Below are 20,466 nucleotides of genomic sequence, written 5' to 3'. Positions count from 1 at the left end.
TTGACGGTATCGGTGTAAAACGGGCCTCTTTGTGTTGAACAGAGCAGCGGAGCGGCGGTGACTGATGGATCCACCGGCTGATGAATAACGGGAAACAAAGACAGGAGGACAGACAGACAGACCGACAGACCGACAGTGATGCTATGACCGGATACAGGCGCCGCTGGACCGGCAGGCACGAGCTCAGGTGAGTGACAGACAGACAGGCAGAGCGTGAGACGGAACAAAGAGTCTCTCTCTTTTCTTCTGATTTCAGCCTCGCGGATGCTCCCACTCCCGTCGTCATGGCAACCATATCATAGTCTGAGGTCATGAGGAGAGGAGTGTTGTCTCAACCTGCAGATAATATGATCAATATGATCAATGTACATGGTCCCAATAAATACATAAATAAATAAATATTATCAATATGATCAATATGTCTCCAACCTGCAGATAATATGATCAATATGATCAATGTACATGGTCCCAATAAATACATAAATAATTGAATAATATTATCAATATGATCAATATGTCTCCAACCTGCAGATAATATGATCAATATAGAAAACCTCTTCCTGTTTACCTGCTGTGTTTACAAATAAACCTGTGACATCATCAGTAAACATCAGTGACTGCAGCTTCTCCTCCTGTGGTCCAAAACAAACCGACATGTCCGAACTCTGTCAGATCCAGATGTTTCAGAGCTCTGAATGTCTGTCAGACCCAGATGTTTCAGAGCTCTGAATGTCTGTCAGATCCAGATGTTTCAGAGCTCTGAATGTCTGTCAGATCCAGATGTTTCAGAGCTCTGAATGTCTGTCAGATCCAGATGTTTCAGAGCTCTGAATGTCTGTCAGACCCAGATGTTTCAGAGCTCTAAATGTCTGTCAGATCCAGATGTTTCAGAGCTCTGAATGTCTGTCAGATCCAGATGTTTCAGAGCTCTGAATGTCTGTCAGATCCAGATGTTTCAGAGCTCTAAATGTCTGTCAGATCCAGATGTTTCAGAGCTCTAAATGTCTGTCAGATCCAGATGTTTCAGAGCTCTAAATGTCTGTCAGATCCAGATGTTTCAGAGCTCTGAACTCTCAGATCCAGATGTTTCAGAGCTCTGAATGTCTGTCAGATCCAGATGTTACAGAGCTCTAAATGTCTGTCAGATCCAGATGTTTCAGAGCTCTGAATGTCTGTCAGATCCAGATGTTTCAGAGCTCTGAATGTCTGTCAGACCCAGATGTTTCAGAGCTCTAAATGTCTGTCAGATCCAGATGTTTCAGAGCTCTGAACTCTCAGATCCAGATGTTTCAGAGCTCTAAATGTCTGTCAGATCCAGATGTTTCAGAGCTCTAAATGTCTGTCAGATCCAGATGTTTCAGAGCTCTGAATGTCTGTCAGATCCAGATATTTCAGTCAGTTCAAAGACACAGTAACACATGACACACCTGGAACTGATGAACTGATAGATGAGACTTTTCCTTTAAACCACGGCTAGTCACGACCACAGTGACAGAAAGTCTATGAATTATAGAGTAAGGCTGCACTTTAGTACTCTCAAGAAAAAGGTTTAGTGATGGTTTTACAAGAGAAAAGGCTATTCTCAAAATATGACTACTATATCCTCAAAATATGACAACTATATTCTCAAAATATGAAGACCTTAATCCCAAATTATATGACGACTTTATTCTCAAAATATGATGATTTTATTCTCATAAATGTTGCGCTCTTTTTCGTAACAGAGGCTGTAACACTGTGGTTGTGTAGCGCCCCCATCAGGACAAACTGGACATGTTTTATCTCCACAGCAGTCATTCATGTTGTAATGAAGTCTGCAGCCTGTAGGAGGCGCTGACAGCAGTTTTCAGTGATACTGATGATGTTTCCTCTGACCTCTCCACCACCCGCTGTATCTCTGATCTGACAAAAACAAACGCCGAGTGTGTGATTAGTGACACCATCTGTCAGTCAGAGGCCAGGGTGGAGACTCTAGAGATAATCTGGAAAGTATTTGTTTCATGTCAAAACTACTACAAATAATAATTATTATTATAATTATTGTGATTGTGATAATAATAATAATATTGATAATAATGATAATGACATTCCCCATCAGTTCCAGATTAGGGGAGGTTCCATTTTTCATCCTGTAGTCTTTGTGAGTTATATTTCTTAGTTTTCATCAGAGAAAAACTCAAATGATTGAGATTTAAACTGTTCAGAGGACAGTTTTCTTGACTCGCTGTATTTGAATCTGTTTCATTTAATTGACGGTGAAACGGTGAAAGTTTTCTGTCAGTCATGCAGTGAAAACATGATGGACTGCTCCTTTAAATCAGCTGGTCAACAGTGAAATCACTGTGAGGGAAATCAGCTTCCTCACAGAGCGACAGGAAACACACACACACACACACACTCTGACAGACAAAAGCAGCATCAGTGTGTGTGTGTTTGTGTGTGTCCTACTTTCGGCTCTTTGTTTGACGGCTTCATTGAAAACACACAAAGACACAAAGACAATCAGAAGACATGTGGACGACAGAGAGGTTACATTTATTAATAGAAACAGTCTTAATATAGACACAAATGACGTGAGGAAATAAAGGGATAAACACAAAGACACATGACAAGCAAAAATATTTTAAGAAATACAATTATTTTCTCAACAAAGGAAATAAATGCAAAGAAAATAATTAAACAAGTAACATTTGGGTGAGTTTGTGTCCTTTTAGAAATAGCACTTTTGAAAAGTGAATTTCTCATGTACATAATGTGTTTAAGGGACAGTCAGTTTGCATGTGATTATATATATACCTGATAAACTATGTGTCATATTAGCTTTTCTTTTGTCATGTCACATGTTACATACAAGAACGTACGTAAAATGTCCAAAAACCACATGATGAACCAGGTGTTCATGAAATATTTTCTCATGTTCTACATTCACATCTGCTCACATGTTTTTAAAGGATGATAAAGGCATATACAGTTTTTTGACATGTTATATGTGAAATATAATAATTATCATATTTCACATCTTTTCATCATCATCATCATCATCATCATTGTATTTGTCATTTGACTCCACAGACACTATAACCAGAAGACTGGGCCAGATACAGGACCAAACAGGGCTAATTATTTTCTGATTCTGAGTCAAAGCGAGTTAAACTGGTACAAACATGGTCCAGTTTAAAACTAATCAGGGCTAAAGAGTCTGTTTACCTGCCTGTCTGTCTGTGTGTCTGTCTGTCTGTACAGGTAGCCCAGTGCTGAGGTGAGGTGGCTTGAGATTGGTGGTTGCCATGGCGCCCAGGCCGTCATCAGGGGAACTGTGGGGGCTCCACCTGATGCCCCCCCGCATCCTGGTGGACTGTTGCCTCCCCAACGGTACAACTCTTTTCTGTTATAGTTTTCTCCTGTGTTAAGGGATGATGTTCTGGTGATGTTCTGTTGATGTTCTACTGTTCTCTAACTGTTCCCAACATGTCTCAGGGATGATGGTGAGTCTGGAGTGTCTTAGAGAAACTCCTCTCATCAGCATCAAACAGCAGCTCTTCACGGAGGCCAGGAAGTACCCACTGTATCACCTGCTGCAGGTACACTCAGTCTGACCTTTGACCCCGCCTCCTTTATCCATTACTACAGGTAATAATATCAGCTCTCTGATTGGTCAGGAGGAGTCGAGTTACATCTTTGTGGGTGTGACTCAGGAGGCAGAGAGGGAGGAGTTTTATGACGAGACAAGGCGGCTGTGCGACCTCCGACTGTTTCACCCAATCCTGAAGGTCATTGAGCCGCTGGGCAACCGGGAAGAAAAGATCCTGAACCGAGAGATAGGTAACACTCACCTGAAAGACCTGTCACCACCTCATCACCTGACCAACCTGCTATCACCTCATCACCTAACCACCTGACCAACCTGTCATCCCCTCATCACCACACAATCTGACCGACCTGTCACAACCTCATCACAGACATCGGTCCATCACCAAACATCTCATCTCCAGCCCATACTGAGTCACCGAACATCTCATAGCCAGTGTTGGTGGTGTGATGACTCCAACCCTCCACCCCCTACCCTCCCACCACAGACTAACTTGGTCCCTGTGTGCAGGGTTTGCCATTGGGATGCCAGTCTGTGAGTTTGAGATGTTGAAGGATCCAGAGGTTCAGGACTTCCGCCGCTCCATACTGAGCGTGTGCAGAGAGGCCATGGAGGAGAGGGAGGGGGGTGGGGCCCACAGCCAAGCACTCTACGTTTACCCCCCCAATGTGGAATCCAGTGCCCAACTCCCACAGCACATCTACAGCAAGCTAGACAAAGGTACTGACTCAGAGTGAGCTGCAGGACCAGGACTCCCAGAGGCCGCATGGAGGGACTAATGGGTACAGGCCTTTGCCCAGTAGTTAGTAATGGGTATAGGCCTTCTTCTGGTAGTTAGTAACTGGTATAGGCCTTTGCCCAGTAGTCACTAATGGGTACAGGGTTTGCCCGGTAGTTAGTAACGGGTATAGGCCTTCACCCGGTAGTCACTAATGGGTACAGGCCTTCGCCCAGTAGTTACTAATGGGTACAGGCCTCTGCCCAGTAGGTACTTAAAGGTACAGGCCTTCACCCAGTGGTCACTTGCACACACAGACCTTTGCCCACTAACAGGTACAGGCCTGTACCTGTTAGTACAGGCACAGGCCTGTACTAACAGGTACAGGCCTGTGCCTGTTAGTCCCTCCATGAGTAAAACCTTGAAGGACACTGAATCCTAGGAGTCTCTTGGGATACAATAACAAAAATTGATGTAAGGTGATGCTTTACCTGTCTTTCTTTCTACCTGTCTGTCTACAGGGAGGTTGATTGTGACTATCTGGGTGATCGTGTCTCCGTCCAACTCCAAACAGAAATACACACTGAAGGTAACACTGCATGTGCTGGTTTGTGTCAGGTCCTTCTTGTAAGACAGCAGCAGTAACTGAATCTCTTTATTTATATTAACATTAACAACGTTACAAGGGTTTAATTTAATTAAAGTTTAGCTAATTAAGTTCAATTTACCCGTTAGAAGCTCGGAAGTTCATGTACTCATTAGGAATCCAGGTCGATTTATTACAGTGAAGTCCTGTTTGGTTTCTGGTTCTTGGGTCATGTGCTGTGTCTCCGCCTCCCCCTAACACCGTTGTGTGTTTCTACAGGTGAGTCATGACAGTCTACCTGAGCAGCTGATAGCAGAGTCCATCAGGAAGAAAAGCCGATCCATGCACCTTTCACCTCAGCAGCTCCGCCTCTGTGTCCAGGAGTACCAGGGACAGTACATCCTGAAGGTACACCTGTCTCTCTGACTCATCTGTCTGACTTTGTCCAAGAGTACCAGAGACAGTAACAAACAACTGCCTGTCTGACTCACCTGTCTTTCTCCTCAGGTGTGTGGCTGTGATGAGTACCTGTTGGAGAAGTATCCTCTCAGTCAGTACAAGGTACCAGTTTCATTCTGAAAGATTCTTATGGACGAGCTCTATAAACCAACCTGTCTCACTGGCTGTCCCTTTACCTGTTTACTTGTCTGTCTGCCTGTAGTACATCCGCTCCTGTATCATTGTGGGTCGTCTTCCTCACCTGATGCTTGTCTCTAAAGATAGCCTCTACTCTCAGCTACCTGCCTCTGGCTTCGTCACACCTTCATACAGGTACAACAGCCAATCAGTATATGAACCAATCAGGAGCATGTACAGGTGTACTGCAGCTAGGTAGAGGATGTTTGTTGTTTGTTTTACAGTCGCCGGACTCCTCAGCCATCTCCGTGTCCAGGAGGGGGTGATGGTTCTCCTCCTCGCTCTCTGTGGGCCTTTAACACTCTGCTGAGGGTCCGACTGCTCTGTGCCACGTACGTCAACGTCAACATCAGAGACATTGACAAGGTCTGTCTCTCTTTGTTTTGTGTCTCTTTGTAGACTGACCTCAACAGCTCGGGTGTCTCTACAGAGTTTGAAATAGAAGGTAGAATAACTTTTGAAAGTTAAACTTTGGTCTGAGAGTATGGATTTAAAATCTGTTGCTGCCTGGAGCTTAAGTTGAGTTCCATGTTTTTATTGTACATCAGTGCTGCCTTTGTGGACTTTTGGCTCCTTATATGAAGAGATCTTATCACACTCTACTACACATCCAGATATACAGTACTGTGCAAACGTTTTAGGCTGGTGGGTTGCTCCTGCATCTTGGAGAAGTTGCTGCAGTTCTGTGGATTTCGGCGTCTCAGCTGCTTCTGTCCATTCATGTAATCCCAGACTGACTGACCCTGTTGAGATCAGGGCTCTGTGGGAGCCAAACCATCTGATGCAGGACTCCTTGTTCTTCTTGTTGCTGAGGATATTCAAGTGATTCAAGATTCAATATTACTTTAGTGTCATTTCTCAGTACTTATACATTAAAATTAAATTCCATTTCTTCTTGACCAAAAACATTATATTTGCAAAATAAATTAAACAAATTTAACTACTAAAACTATATGTTTCTTAAAAATATACTTTGCAAATATATTAAGAAAGTTTCAGAAACATAAGTAGAGGGATTATATAAATACTAGGGGTGTCACGATTTTCTGAATCCATGACTGGATTTGACTTTCGATTTTAAGGTTATGATTTGATTAGATTTTCGATTTAAACATTTTTTTCAGCACTGACAGCTATGACATTGTTAGGCTATTGAGTCTTGATTTGTAAACATCAACAGATCATTGGTTTTATGCCCTAACAGCTGTCACTTACACTTTCAAATTCTTCTTTAAAAGGATAGGCTACATGGTATCATGGTACATGGTAATAATACTCATATTCCTCGAGACACTGGCCGAGGAGGAGGAGTTGCAGCCATTTTCAACTCAAGCCTAATCATCAACCCTAGACCTAAATTTAATTATAACTCATTCGAAAGCCTTGTTCTTAGTCTCTCAGCCAACCTGGAAAACTTTACAGCCAGTTCTATTTGTTATAGTGTACCGTCCTCCTGGCCCGTACTCTGAATTCCTATCTGAATTCTCAGAGTTTTTGTCGTATTTAGTCCTTAGTACAGATAAAGTAATTATAGTAGGTGATTTTAATATTCATGTGGACGTTGATAGTGACAGTCTCAGCACTGCATTTATCTCATTATTAGACTCAATTGGCTTCTCTCAGTGTGTAAATAATCCCACTCACTGTCTTAACCACACCCTAGACCTTGTTCTAACTTATGGGATTGAAATTGAACATTTAATAATTTTTCCACAAAATCCTATTTTATCAGATCATTTTTTAATAACTTTTGAATTCCTATTACTGGATTACACACCATTAGATAAAAATGTCCTCACTAGATGTCTATCTGATGGTGTTGTAGATAAATTTAAGGAAGCAATTCCGTCAATACTGAATTCACTGCCATGTCTCAATACTACAGAGGACTCTTATGTTAACTTTAGTCCCTCCCAAATTGATAATCTTATTGATAATGCTGCAGGCTCACTAAGACAAACACTCGACTCCATCGCCCCCTTAAAAAAGAAGATAATAAAACGTAAGAGGTTAGCTCCATGGTATAACTCCCAAACCCGCAAATTAAAGCAAACATCGCGAAAATTGGAAAGGATTTGGCGTTCCACCAAAGTAGAAGATTCTCGCTTAGTCTGGCAAGATAGTCTTAAAACATATAGGAAGGCCCTCTGTAATGCCAGAGCCGCCTATTACTCAGCATTAATAGAAGAGAATAAAAACTGCCCTAGGTTCCTTTTCAGCACTTTGGCCAGGCTGACAAAGAGTCATAACTCTACTGATCCATGTATTCCTATAGCTCTCAGTAGTAACGACTTTATGAGCTTCTTTAATGATAAAATTCTAACTATTAGAGACAAAATTAACCATCTCCTGCCCTCAACAAGCACCGTTCTCTCCCCAAACACAGGAACCTTGGTAACGGCAGTAAATCCTGACCTATATTTGGACTGTTTTTCTCCAGTAGACTTGTCTGAACTAACTTCAATGATTTGTTCAGCTAAACCATCAACCTGTCTCTTAGATCCCATCCCAACTAGGCTGCTTAAGGAAGCCTTACCCTTAGTGAGCACTTCTTTACTAGATATGATCAATCTGTCTTTAGTAACAGGCTATGTACCACAGTCCTTTAAAGTAGCTGTAATTAAACCTCTTCTTAAGAAGCCTACTCTTGATTCAGGTGTTTTAGCCAATTATAGACCTATATCTAACCTTCCATTTCTATCCAAGATCCTTGAGAAAGCAGTCTCTAATCAGTTATGTGACTTTCTACATAACAATAGTTTATTTGAGGATTTTCAGTCAGGATTTAGAGGCATCATAGCACAGAGACAGCACTGGTGAAAGTCACAAATGACCTCCTAACTGCATCAGACAAAGGATTTGTCTCTATACTTGTCCTGTTAGATCTTAGTGCTGCATTTGACACAATTGACCATCAAATCCTTTTGCAGAGACTGGAACATTTAATTGGCATTAAAGGAACTGCATTAACCTGGTTTAAGTCCTATTTATCAGACCGATTTCAGTTTGTACATGTGAATGATGAATCCTCCGTGAAGGCAAAAGTTAGACACGGAGTTCCACAAGGTTCTGTACTTGGACCAATTCTATTCACCTTATATATGCTTCCTTTAGGTAATATTATTAGGAAACACTCCATAAATTTTCATTGTTACGCAGACGATACCCAATTATATTTATCAATGAAGCCAGATGAACCCAATCAATTAAACAAACTCCAGTCATGCCTTAACGACATAAAGACCTGGATGACCTGCAATTTTCTACTACTAAATTCAGATAAAACTGAAGTTCTTGTGCTTGGCCCTAAACACCTTAGAAACACATTATCTAATGATAAAGCTGCTCTGGATGGCATTACCCTGGCCTCCAGCACCACCGTAAGGAATCTGGGAGTTATCTTTGATCAGGATATGTCCTTTAACTCCCACATAAATCAAATTTCAAGGACTGCCTTTTTTCACTTACGTAATATCACAAAAATCAGGCACATCCTGTCCCTAAACGATGCAGAAAAACTAGTTCACGCATTTGTTACTTCTAGGCTGGATTATTGCAATTCCTTATTATCAGGCTGCCCTAACAAGTCTCTAAAGACTCTCCAGCTGGTCCAGAATGCAGCTGCACGTGTTCTGACTAAAACTAGAAAAAGAGACCACATTTCTCCCATTTTAGCTTCACTACATTGGCTTCCTGTAAAATCTAGAATAGAATTTAAAATCCTTCTCCTAACTTACAAAGCCCTTAATGGTCAGGCACCATCATATCTTGAAGAGCTCATAATACCGTATTATCCCACTAGAACACTGTGCTCCCAGTATGCAGGCTTACTGGTGGTCCCTACAGTCTTTAAAAGTAGAATGGGAGGCAGAGCCTTCAGCTATCAGGCTCCTCTTCTATGGAACCATCTACCGGATTCAGTCCGGGGTGCAGACACCCTCTCTATGTTTAAGAGTCGGCTTAAAACTTTCCTTTTTGATAAAGCTTATAGTTCAGGCCGACCAGGCTCGCCTTGGATCAGCCCTTAGTTATGCTGCTATAGGCCTAGACTACTGGGGGACTTCCCATGATGCACTGAGCTCCTCTCTCCTCCTCCTCCTCTCCATCTGTATGCATTCATGTAACATCAATGCATGTCACTAACTTTGCTTCTTCCCCGGAGTTTTTTGTGCTTTCTCATCTCACAGAAAAACCTGACTCCCGGGCCGAACCTTCGCGGTCCTTCACAGTCTTGATGGCATCCTTCCCTGGCTGTTGCTGCTTGTGCTTGTTGTTGTTTGTTGTTGTCATTGTTTTCTTCTGTCCCCCCTCCCCCTTTCCCTCTCTCTTTCTCTCTCTCAACCCAACCGGTCAAAGCAGATGGCCGCCCACCAAGAGCCGGGGTCTGCTTGAGGTTTCTACCCGTTAAAGGGGAGTTTTTCCTTACCGCTGTCGCCAAGTGCTTGCTCATGGGGGAATTGTTGGGTCTCTGTAAATTAAAGAGTACGGTCTTGACCTGCTCTATGTGAAAAGTGCCTTGAGATGACTTCTGTTGTGATATGGCGCTATATAAATAAAGATTGATTGATTGATTGATTGATTGATTGATATCAAGTGTGATAGCAATATAATTATTTAAGTGTAATAACAATAACTTTTACGTTTCACCACTCAATTGGGAGCAAACTGTTAAACACAAAAACAACTTTACAACAACAGCTTGAGTTTCCTCACCTGCAGCAAACTAAGTTTAAGTGTTGCACATTGTAAACGGTCCCTGCTCACTCGTCTCACAGTCAGCTGTACATAGAGACCAGCGTTATTCGTAACTCAGAGGACGGCTCGTTTTAGCGAAAATAAGGTCGTAGCTTGTTGTCTACATTACTACAGTAGCAAAGAGGTGTCATTTTTGTTTTAATGTTTCACTTATGAGTTATTGATCCACAAAGTCCAAATCTGTCAATATATTTCCAACGTTACTGCAGCGTGTAGCATAGCCTACAAACTAGTTTTCTGTCAACAGTGTGTTTGTTGTTTACATGACTCATGGGGAAGGCAAAATGTTTCCACATCAGTGACTTCAGAGAAGCAGGAGGATTTCCAGTTCTATTGTTTCTCCATCATCTCCAACTCCAGCAGTGGCCATTGTGTCTCAAAATGTAATGCAGCTGCAGGCTACCGGTACGCTATGCTGCGTCATCTCTGAAATAATTTTTTTTCTCGGATTTGGTGGGGATGGGAGAGTCGTCGATCCTGCTTTTGATTTCTAAGGTCGAAATTGAACGCTCATTTTGATAAATTTTTGATTTAGAATCTAAATCATGACACCCCTAATAAATACACACAATTAAACAATGGTATAAAAGTCTAAGATATTCTTTATGACTGACTGGGTGTTTGGGCTTGTTGTCATGTTGCAAGATACATTTGGACCAATCAGATGCCTCTCTAATGATATCGTATCATGGATAAGAATCTAAACATCTAATGTGCCTAAAACTTTTACACAGTACTGTATATTCAAATGAAAACAGGGGAAGTGTGAGACACAGAACAGGTGTGCAGGTGTTTTGAAGTGTAATTACCTTAGTCCACCTGATCTACTTATGTTGTGAAGAACTGCTGCTTCAACTTGTTTGTGTTTGCTTGTAGATCTATGTGAGGACAGGTATTTATCATGGTGGAGAGCCGCTTTGTGACAACGTCAACACACAAAGAGTCCCCTGCTCCAACCCCAGGTAACAAGCTGAACTCTACATTAACAGTCCATAAAGTTGAACATTAGAAACCTGTTGTTGCCATGGAGATTGATCTAAACAATCAGCTGACATATATGGAGAAAATTCTCAGTTTAAATGCTTTTCAAATTCAGGTTCTGTCTGAGTGCACTGTATAAAGTAAGAAAATACTAATCTGACAAAAAATGTTAAGTAACACGACAAATCCCACTACATCTACACCTGCCTCACTCCCTGTCTCTTTACCTGTCTGTCTGACTACCTGTCTGTCTCCAGGTGGAACGAGTGGCTGACCTACGACATCTACCTGGCGGACCTCCCTCGCTCAGCCAGACTCTGCCTTTCCATCTGCTCTGTGAAGGGAAGGAAGGGAGCCAAGGAGGTAGGATAGGAAAGAGAAGAGGTCACATGAACACATGAAACACATGAGTGAGAGAAACATGTAGGAACCGATGACAGAGTGAGAGAAACATGAAGGAACCAATGACAAAGTGAGAGAAACATGTAGGAACCAATGACAGAGTGAGAGAAACATGAAGGAACCAATGACAAAGTGAGAGAAACATGAAGGAACCAATGACAGAGTGAGAGAAACATGTAGGAACCGATGACAGAGTGAGAGAAACATGAAGGAACCAATGACATAGTGAGAGAAACATGTAGGAACCAATGACAGAGTGAGAGAAACATGAAGGAACCAATGACAGAGTGAGAGAAACATGTAGGAACCAATGACATAGTGAGAGAAACATGAAGGAACCGATGACAGAGTGAGAGAAACATGTAGGAACCAATGACAGAGTGAGAGAAACATGAAGGAACCAATGACAGAGTGAGAGAAACATGAAGGAACCGATGACAGAGTGAGAGAACCGATGACAGAGTGAGAGAAACATGAAGGAACCGATGACAGAGTGAGAGAAACATGTAGGAACCGATGACAGAGTGAGAGAAACATGAAGGAACCGATGACAGAGTGAGAGAAACATGAAGGAACCGATGACAGAGTGAGAGAAACATGAAGGAACCAATGACAGAGTGAGAGAAACATGAAGGAACCGATGACAGAGTGAGAGAAACATGAAGGAACCGATGACAGAGTGAGAGAAACATGAAGGAACCGATGACAGAGTGAGAGAAACATGAAGGAACCAATGACATAGTGAGAGAAACATGAAGGAACCGATGACAGAGTGAGAGAAACATGAAGGAACCGATGACAGAGTGAGAGAAACATGTAGGAACCGATGACAGAGTGAGAGAAACATGTAGGAACCAATGACATAGTGAGAGAAACATGAAGGAACCGATGACAGAGTGAGAGAAACATGAAGGAACCAATGACATAGTGAGAGAAACATGAAGGAACCGATGACAGAGTGAGAGAAACATGTAGGAACCAATGACATAGTGAGAGAAACATGAAGGAACCGATGACAGAGTGAGAGAAACATGAAGGAACCAATGACATAGTGAGAGAAACATGAAGGAACCGATGACAGAGTGAGAGAAACATGTAGGAACCGATGACAGAGTGAAAGAAACATGTAGGAACCAATGACAGAGTGAGAGAAACATGAAGGAACCGATGACAGAGTGAGAGAAACATGTAGGAACCGTAGACTGTAAAAAATACGGATGTAGCTGTCGAGTTTAAAGAAAAAATTCCCCCCCTGTACAGTTGTCATAAATTAGCTATAGAGACCAGGTTGTAAACATGTTTATTTCTGCTGTTAAGTTGGACATTTTAACATGGGGTCTATGGGGTCTATGGGGTCTGTGAGGGTCTATGGAGATCTATGGGGTCTATGGGGGTCTATAGGGGTCTATAGGGTCTATGGGGGTCTATGGGGTCTATAGGGTCTATGGGGTCTATGGGGTCTATAGGGTCTATGGGGGTCTATGGGGTCTATGGGGATTGACTCGCTTATAGAACCAGCCTCAAGTGGCCATTCGAGGTACTGCAGTTTTTGGCTTCATTTTTCAGTCCTGGAGGTTTCCGCTTGGTAGGAACCAATAACAGTGAGAGAATGAACAAACTGTCAAGTATCTGATAGAACCTGCCCCCCCCACCTGTCTGTCTGTCTGCCAGGAGCACTGTCCTCTAGCCTGGGGGAATGTGAACCTCTTTGACTATCAGGACATTTTGGTTTCGGGTAAAGTTGCCCTCAGTCTGTGGCCCGTCCCTCATGGCCTGGAGGACTTACTCAATCCCATTGGGGTCGCTGGTTCAAATCCCAACAAGGTACACAGCACCTCTTTCTATCAGTACCAGTAAAGACATCTGATTGATCCCGATTCCATTGATGAAATGTGTGATTGATTCTCTCATCCACTGCAGGAGACTCCCTGTGTTGAGCTGGAGTTCTCCTGGTTTAATCAGACGGTGGTGTTTCCTGATGAGCAGCAGATAGAAGAACACGCCAACTGGACCATCAGCCGAGAGCTTGGCTACAACTACTGCCACGGATTGGTACATATAAATATGTATATGTAAATATATATATATGTATATAAAACATCAGAAATTGAACAAAAATTAAAAAATAAATAATACAATGAAATAAAAGTTTGGGCCCTGCATAGTCAGTAGTCAGTAATCCTCCTCTGGCAGATATCACAGCTTGCAAACGCTTTTTGCAACTAACCGTCTTTCAGTTATTGTATTTGGGATTTTCTCTCATTCTTCCTACAAAAGGCTTCTAGCTCTGCAATATTCGTTGTTCGTCTTGCATGCACAGCTCTTTAAAGATCTACACACAGATTTTCAGTAATGTTTAAGTCAGGGGACTGTGAGGGCCGTTCCTAATCCTTCAGCTGGTGTCTGTTGAGGTCATCCATGGTGGATTTGGAGGTATGTTTAGGATCATTATCCTGTTGGAGAAGACGTCCTCTTCTCAGCTTCAGCTATTTTTACAGACGTTGTGATGTTTGCTTCCAGAATTTGCTGGTATTTAGTGGAATCCATTCTTCCCTCCAGCCCTGCACTGTTTCCTGTGCCTGATAACATGAGGGATCCACCTACATGCTTAACAGCTGGCAAGCTGTTCTTTTCATGAGATGCTGCTTCTTGTTTTCTCCAAACATACCTTTGCTGATTGATACTATTTTAACGTCATCAGTCCACAGCACTTGTTTCCTAAATGCTTCAGGCTTCTGTAGATGTTCTGTTTCACTTCTGATGTTGGATTTTATGATGAGGATCAGGTAAGGTTTTCTTCTACTGACTCTCCCATGAAGGTCTTGTTTCTGCGAGCATCGCTGCACAGTGGTAATATATATTCAACTGCTGCCATGGACTGGTAATAATAAATAAATAACAACAAATAAATAAATAATCCACCTGTCTGTCTCTCAGAGCAGTCGTCTGGCGTGTGACAGCAGTGTTTCAGCAGCAGATGGGGAGCAACTTCGGTCTCTCTGCTCCAAAGATCCTCTCTATGAGCTCTCTGAGCAAGAGAAGGACTTCCTCTGGAGACACAGGTGAGGGGCGGGGCTTACTGTGGAGACACAGGTGAGGGGCGGGGTTTACTGTGGAGACACAGGTGGGGGGCGGGGCTTACTATGGAGACACAAGTGTCTGCACCTGTCCCTACTTTTGTATCTTTGTCTTTACCTGTCTGTCTGTCTATCTGTCTCTCTCTCTGCAGACATTACTGTGTAAACATCCCAGAATCTCTTCCAAAGCTCCTTCTGTCTGTTAAATGGAACTCCAGAGACGAAGCGTCACAGGTAAAAAACACACTTTTACTGTCAGGACGGATTCTCTGAATATGTCAGTTAAACTCATCAGTCACCTGTCTGTTACCTGTCTCTCTTCCTCCTCCTCAGATGTACTGTCTGCTGAAGGAGTGGCCTCTGATGGAGCCCGAGTCGGCTCTGGAGTTGTTGGACTGTAACTTTCCTGATCCGATGGTCAGAGAGTTCGCGCTGCGCTGTTTGGTTCAAGGTCTGACAGACGACAAGCTGTCGCAGTACCTGTTGCAGCTCGTACAGGTACGTTTACAAACTCACCTTATGGTACAGCACCTGGTGCAGGTGCAGTTACATCCTTAAGAGTTTTGGATATAACCTATATATAGGATATAATCCTCCCCTTTTAGCTGGCAGCAATATCTACCTTAAGCACACATAGCGTACACTCTGCACACCGGCACCATCTATCACCTGGGTCAGTGCAAGGCATCAACAGGAAAAATAGAGAGGATGCCACTCCTCCATTGCGGACAACATGTGTCAGTTCAGACGTCCTCATCACTGCTTTTTGTTATGTCCTTAACAGTTTTGTTACCTGTATAACAGTTATAACCCATACACCGACTGAACGTTTGTCATTTTATTCTGCAACTGCTGCATGTTCATAGCAGCATGGCTAACAAAAAAACTGAACAGAGGCTAGGTTACCCACAATCCCTTTTGTGCTCCTCACTCTGTGATTCATGCTAGCCCAAAATACACAACAGGTGTGTTCCACATAAAACTTACAAGTTGAATTCTGTAAAACTTTATTAGTTGTATTTATATATTATTTGACAGCACATGTATCTTTAAGACAAAAAGAAATGGTGTTTTCCAGGTGTTAAAGTACGAGATGTACCTGGACAATCCTCTGGCTCGTTTCCTGATCAAGAAAGCTCTGACCAATCAAAGGATAGGACACTTCTTCTTCTGGCATCTCAAGTGAGTAAGATTATCTGTGGATTAAAGGAGCAGGTCACCCAAAAGCTGTAAAGCTTATCTTTATCGCCACCCTGTGATCCTCAGTGGTGACTGGATCAATAATTCATATACTAATTTACTACTTTTACATGATTAGTTTTAGATAAATATGTTACTTAATGTGTTCAAACTAACAGAAACACTGTTCACAGGTCAGAGATGCACAACAAGACAGTGTCCCGACGCTTTGGTCTGCTGCTGGAAGCTTTCTGCAGAGCCTGTGGCATGTACCTGAAACACCTGAACAGACAGGTGAGCAGCAGCTCCGTTATTAACCTGAAGCTGCTGCCATCTAGTGTTTGAGTGTGGTACTACAGCCAATAACATGACTGTGTGTGTGTGTGCGTGTGTGTGTGTGTGCAGGTGGAGGCCATGGATAAACTGGTGAACCTGACAGACACACTCAAACAAGAGAAGAAGGACGAGACACAGAAAGTATGACACACACACAAATACACATGTGAAAAAGTGTTTTAATGTCACATTTGAAATGATATAATAATAATATGATCATGTTGTGATTGGTTGATGATGACGTGTTAATGTGTTGTGATTGGTTGATAGACTCAGATGAAGTTCCTGGTTGAACACATGTCTCGTCCAGATTACATGGAGGCTCTGCAGGGATTCGTCTCTCCTCTGAACCCTGTTCACCAGCTGGGAAACCTCAGGTAGCACTTTAAGTACCTACACACCTACCTACCTACCGACCTACCTGCCTACCTACCTACCTACCTACTAACTGACCGACCGACCGACCGACCTACCTACCTACCGACCTACCTGCCTACCTACTGACTGTCCAACCGACCAAACTACCTACCTACCCACCGACCGACCAACTGATGGACCAACTGACCGACCTACCTACTTACCTACCTTCTGACCATCCCAACGACCTAACTGCCTACCGACTGTCAAACTGACCTAACTACATACCTACCTACTAACCTACTAACAAACTGACCAACCTACCTAACTAACAACCTAACTAACTAAACAACCAATCAAGTAACCAACTGGTTGACTGAACTAAACTAGTGAAGTCATTAAGTTTAGTTAGTTTAGTAAGCTAAACTAACTAAACTGAACTACATTAACTACTTCACGAAACTAAACTGAACTACTTTACTAAACTAAGTAATTAAATGTAACTACCTTACTAAACTAATTAACAAATGTAACTATTTTACTTAACCAACTAAACTTAATAACTTTATTAAAGTAAACTTACCTACTTTACTCAACTAATAAATAATTAAACTTAACTACCTTACTAAACTAACTAAACTACTTTACTAAACTAAGTAACTAAACTGCTTTACTAAACAAAGTAATTAAACTTATATACTTTAAATTAATTAAGTAGCTGAACTTAACTACTTTACTTAACTAACTAACTAACTAAATGAACTGAAGTGTGAGTAATAGAAGTGGGTTGAAGTATCTGCTGAGGTGTAAGTGCTGAAAGCAGATAAAATGCCTGAAAGCAGTCAAAGGCTCAGGTGAAGGCATAAAGAAGTAAAGCGCAGTGTAGTCTTGCTACACGAGACAATCACTTTACTACATGACACACCCTTGGTTAGCTTTAGGCATGAGGAGGGGGATGATTAGGGTTAGTTTAAGGGTCGAGAGGGGGGGTTATCTGCAAGACTGCAGATAGACATTGGTCCTCCAGGCTGAAGGAGTGCAGTGAAGTGCAGTAAAATGCAGTAAAGCGCAGTAAAGTGCAATAAAGTGTTGTTTCTCCAGTCTGGAGGAGTGCAGTAAAGTGCAGTAAAGTGAAGTAAAGCGCAGTAAAGTGCAGTAGCAGTTAAGTGCAGTAAAGTGTTGTGTCTCCAGTCTGGAGGAGTGCAGTAAAGTGTAGTAAAGTGCAGTAAAGTGAAGTAAAGCGCAGTAAAGTGCAATAAAGTGTTGTTTCTCCAGGCTGGAGGAGTGCAGGATCATGTCGTCAGCGAAGCGCCCCCTGTGGTTGAACTGGGAAAACCCCGACATCATGTCCGAGCTGCTCTTCACCAACAACGAAATCATCTTCAAAAACGGAGACGGTAGCTAGCTCAGTGCTAACAACAGCACTGTTTTCAATAGAGAAAGCTAACCATGCTAACAGGGGTTGCGGGTAATGTAATGAGTAACCTGTGTCTTGCAGACCTGCGTCAGGACATGCTGACTCTGCAGATCATTAAGATCATGGAGAACATCTGGCAGAACCAGGGCCTGGACCTGCGGTGAGAGCAGTGACATCATCAGTGTCTATGACATCATCACACAGCTGGCTAACTGCGTGTGTGTTTGTGTGTGCGCAGCATGCTGCCGTACGGCTGCCTGTCCATCGGGGACTGTGTGGGTCTGATCGAGGTGGTGAAGCACAGTTTCACCATCATGCAGATTCAGTGTAAAGGAGGCCTGAAGGGGGCGCTGCAGTTCAACTCCAACACCCTGCACCACTGGATCAAAGACAAGAACCGGGGAGAGGCGTCAGTACCTGTCTGTCTCGTCTGTCTGTCTCACCACCCTCCTGTCTGTCTTGTCTGTCTGTCTCACCACCCTCCTGTCTGTCTGACTCCTCTCACCACCCTCCTGCCTGTCTGACCTGTCTCACCACCCTCCTGTCTGTCTCTCAGGTATGACCGGGCCATCGACCTGTTCACCAGGTCGTGTGCAGGTTACTGCGTAGCAACATTCATTCTGGGAATTGGTGACCGACACAACTCCAACATCATGGTGAAGGAGAACGGACAGGTGAGTCCTGACTCTGTAAGTGTTCTCCTGCACTGAACTGAACCTCGCTGAGCCTCACTGACCCTCATTGAGCCTCGCTGAGCCTCGCTGAGCCTCGCTGAGCCTCACTGACCCTCTTTGACCCTCACTGAGCTCACTGACCCTCATTGAGCCTCGCTGAGCCTCACTGACCCTCTCTGACCCTCTCTGAGCCTCGCTGAGCCTCACTGACCCTCTTTGACCCTCACTGAGCTCACTGACCCTCATTGAGCCTCACTGAGCCTTTCTGACCCTCTCTGACCCTCTTTGACCCTCTCTGAGCCTCACTGAGCTTCTCTGAGCCTCGCTGAGTCTCACCTGATCCTCACCTGAGCTCCGCCTCTTCCTGCAGCTGTTCCACATCGACTTCGGTCACTTCCTGGATCACAAGAAGAAGAAGTTTGGTTACAAGCGGGAGCGAGTTCCCTTCGTGCTGACGCAGGACTTCCTCATCGTCATCAGTAAAGGAGTCCAGGAGTCCACCAAGACCAAAGAGTTTGAGAGGTCTCACCTGCACCTCACCTGTCATACTGTAACGCTGCTGTCTCCCTCTCTGCCCGTCTCACTCTACGTCTACCTGTCTGTGTTTCAGGTTCCAGGAGATGTGCTATAAAGCTTACCTGGCCATCCGGCAGCACGCCAGCCTCTTCATCAACCTGTTCTCCCTCCTGCTCGGCTGCGGGATGCCCGAACTGCAGAGCTTCGACGACATCGCCTACCTGAGGAAGACCCTGGCTCTGGGTAAGAGAGACGGGTAGAGAGACAGACAGGTAGAGAGGGAGACAGGTAGAGACAGAGACAGGTAGAGAGAGAGACAGGTAGAGACGGAGATAGGTAGAGAGAGAGAGACAGGTAGAGACGGAGAAAGGTAGAGAGAGAGACAGGTAGAGACAGACAGGTAGAGAGAGAGACAGGTAGAGACGGAGAAAGGTAGAGAGAGAGACAGGTAGAGACGGAGATAGGTAGAGAGAGAGACAGGTAGAGACAGGTTTTCTTCATAACTAAACTGCACTATAACAAAACAACAGGTGTCAAAAGTATTTGTTGTTTCTTGTTTGTTGTTGTTTTGTTGACTGTTAACTTGAGAACAGTGTTGATGTCACTGATAGAAACATGAGACCAGAGATGATCCTTTGTGACATCACTTCCTGTCTCACATCCTTCTGTCTGTCTGTCTCTCAGAGAAGAGCCAGCAGGAGGCGCTGGAGTATTTCACCAAACAGATGAACGACGCTCATCATGGAGGCTGGAGCACCAAGATGGACTGGATCTTCCACACCATCAGACACATGCCTAACGAGCATTAATGCCTAACGAGCGCCGAATGAACATTAATATATACACACATATACATATATATAACACACACCATCAGACACACGCCTAACGAACATTAATATATACACACATATATATATATATATGACACACACCATCAGACACACACCTAACGAACATTAATATATACACACATATATATATATATATGACACACACCATCAGACACACGCCTAACGAACATTAATATATACACACATATATATATATATATGACACACACCATCAGACACACACCTAACGAACATTAATATATACACACATATACATATATATAACACACACCATCAGACACGCCTAACGAACATTAATATATACACACATATACATATATATAACACACACCATCAGACACACACCTAACGAACATTAATATATACACACATATACATATATATAACAC

The 20,466-nt window shown here is 43.1% G+C and overlaps 1 protein-coding gene across 4 annotated transcripts in view; it reads left to right on the top strand.

Annotated features, from left to right (window-relative positions):
• zgc:158659 (uncharacterized protein LOC791141 homolog) overlaps positions 1–20,123 on the top strand; it is a 20,269-nt gene extending 146 nt beyond the window's left edge. Inside the window, exons 1-28 of one of the 4 annotated variants that reach the window (XM_042401635.1) lie at positions 1–187; positions 3,244–3,372; positions 3,478–3,581; positions 3,660–3,822; positions 4,100–4,309; positions 4,829–4,896; positions 5,173–5,301; positions 5,401–5,454; positions 5,555–5,664; positions 5,754–5,895; positions 11,161–11,246; positions 11,523–11,628; positions 13,339–13,491; positions 13,588–13,719; positions 14,605–14,729; positions 14,897–14,978; positions 15,078–15,242; positions 15,823–15,926; positions 16,118–16,217; positions 16,329–16,400; positions 16,530–16,636; positions 17,892–18,013; positions 18,115–18,193; positions 18,272–18,442; positions 18,590–18,707; positions 19,078–19,229; positions 19,318–19,466; positions 19,908–20,123. The exon at positions 1–187 is cut by the window's left edge and continues 146 nt beyond it. In XM_042401635.1, the coding sequence (XP_042257569.1) occupies positions 3,288–3,372; positions 3,478–3,581; positions 3,660–3,822; positions 4,100–4,309; positions 4,829–4,896; positions 5,173–5,301; positions 5,401–5,454; positions 5,555–5,664; positions 5,754–5,895; positions 11,161–11,246; positions 11,523–11,628; positions 13,339–13,491; positions 13,588–13,719; positions 14,605–14,729; positions 14,897–14,978; positions 15,078–15,242; positions 15,823–15,926; positions 16,118–16,217; positions 16,329–16,400; positions 16,530–16,636; positions 17,892–18,013; positions 18,115–18,193; positions 18,272–18,442; positions 18,590–18,707; positions 19,078–19,229; positions 19,318–19,466; positions 19,908–20,032 (3,213 nt within the window). In that variant the 5' untranslated portion in view covers positions 1–187; positions 3,244–3,287 and the 3' untranslated portion in view covers positions 20,033–20,123. Of the gene's footprint in view, positions 188–2,580; positions 3,373–3,477; positions 3,582–3,659; positions 3,823–3,959; positions 4,310–4,828; positions 4,897–5,172; positions 5,302–5,400; positions 5,455–5,554; positions 5,665–5,753; positions 5,896–11,160; positions 11,247–11,522; positions 11,629–13,338; positions 13,492–13,587; positions 13,720–14,604; positions 14,730–14,896; positions 14,979–15,077; positions 15,243–15,822; positions 15,927–16,117; positions 16,218–16,328; positions 16,401–16,529; positions 16,637–17,891; positions 18,014–18,114; positions 18,194–18,271; positions 18,443–18,589; positions 18,708–19,077; positions 19,230–19,317; positions 19,467–19,907 lie in introns of those variants that run through there. The other 3 variants (XM_042401634.1, XM_042401637.1, XM_042401638.1) reach the window with 3 other exon arrangements.
• Positions 20,124–20,466: the final 343 nt, after the last annotated feature.

The sequence above is a fragment of the Thunnus maccoyii genome, chromosome 22 (genome assembly GCF_910596095.1).
Source record: "Thunnus maccoyii chromosome 22, fThuMac1.1, whole genome shotgun sequence".
NCBI classification, from domain to species: domain Eukaryota; kingdom Metazoa; phylum Chordata; class Actinopteri; order Scombriformes; family Scombridae; genus Thunnus; species Thunnus maccoyii.
This window is presented reverse-complemented; position numbering and strand designations above follow the sequence as displayed.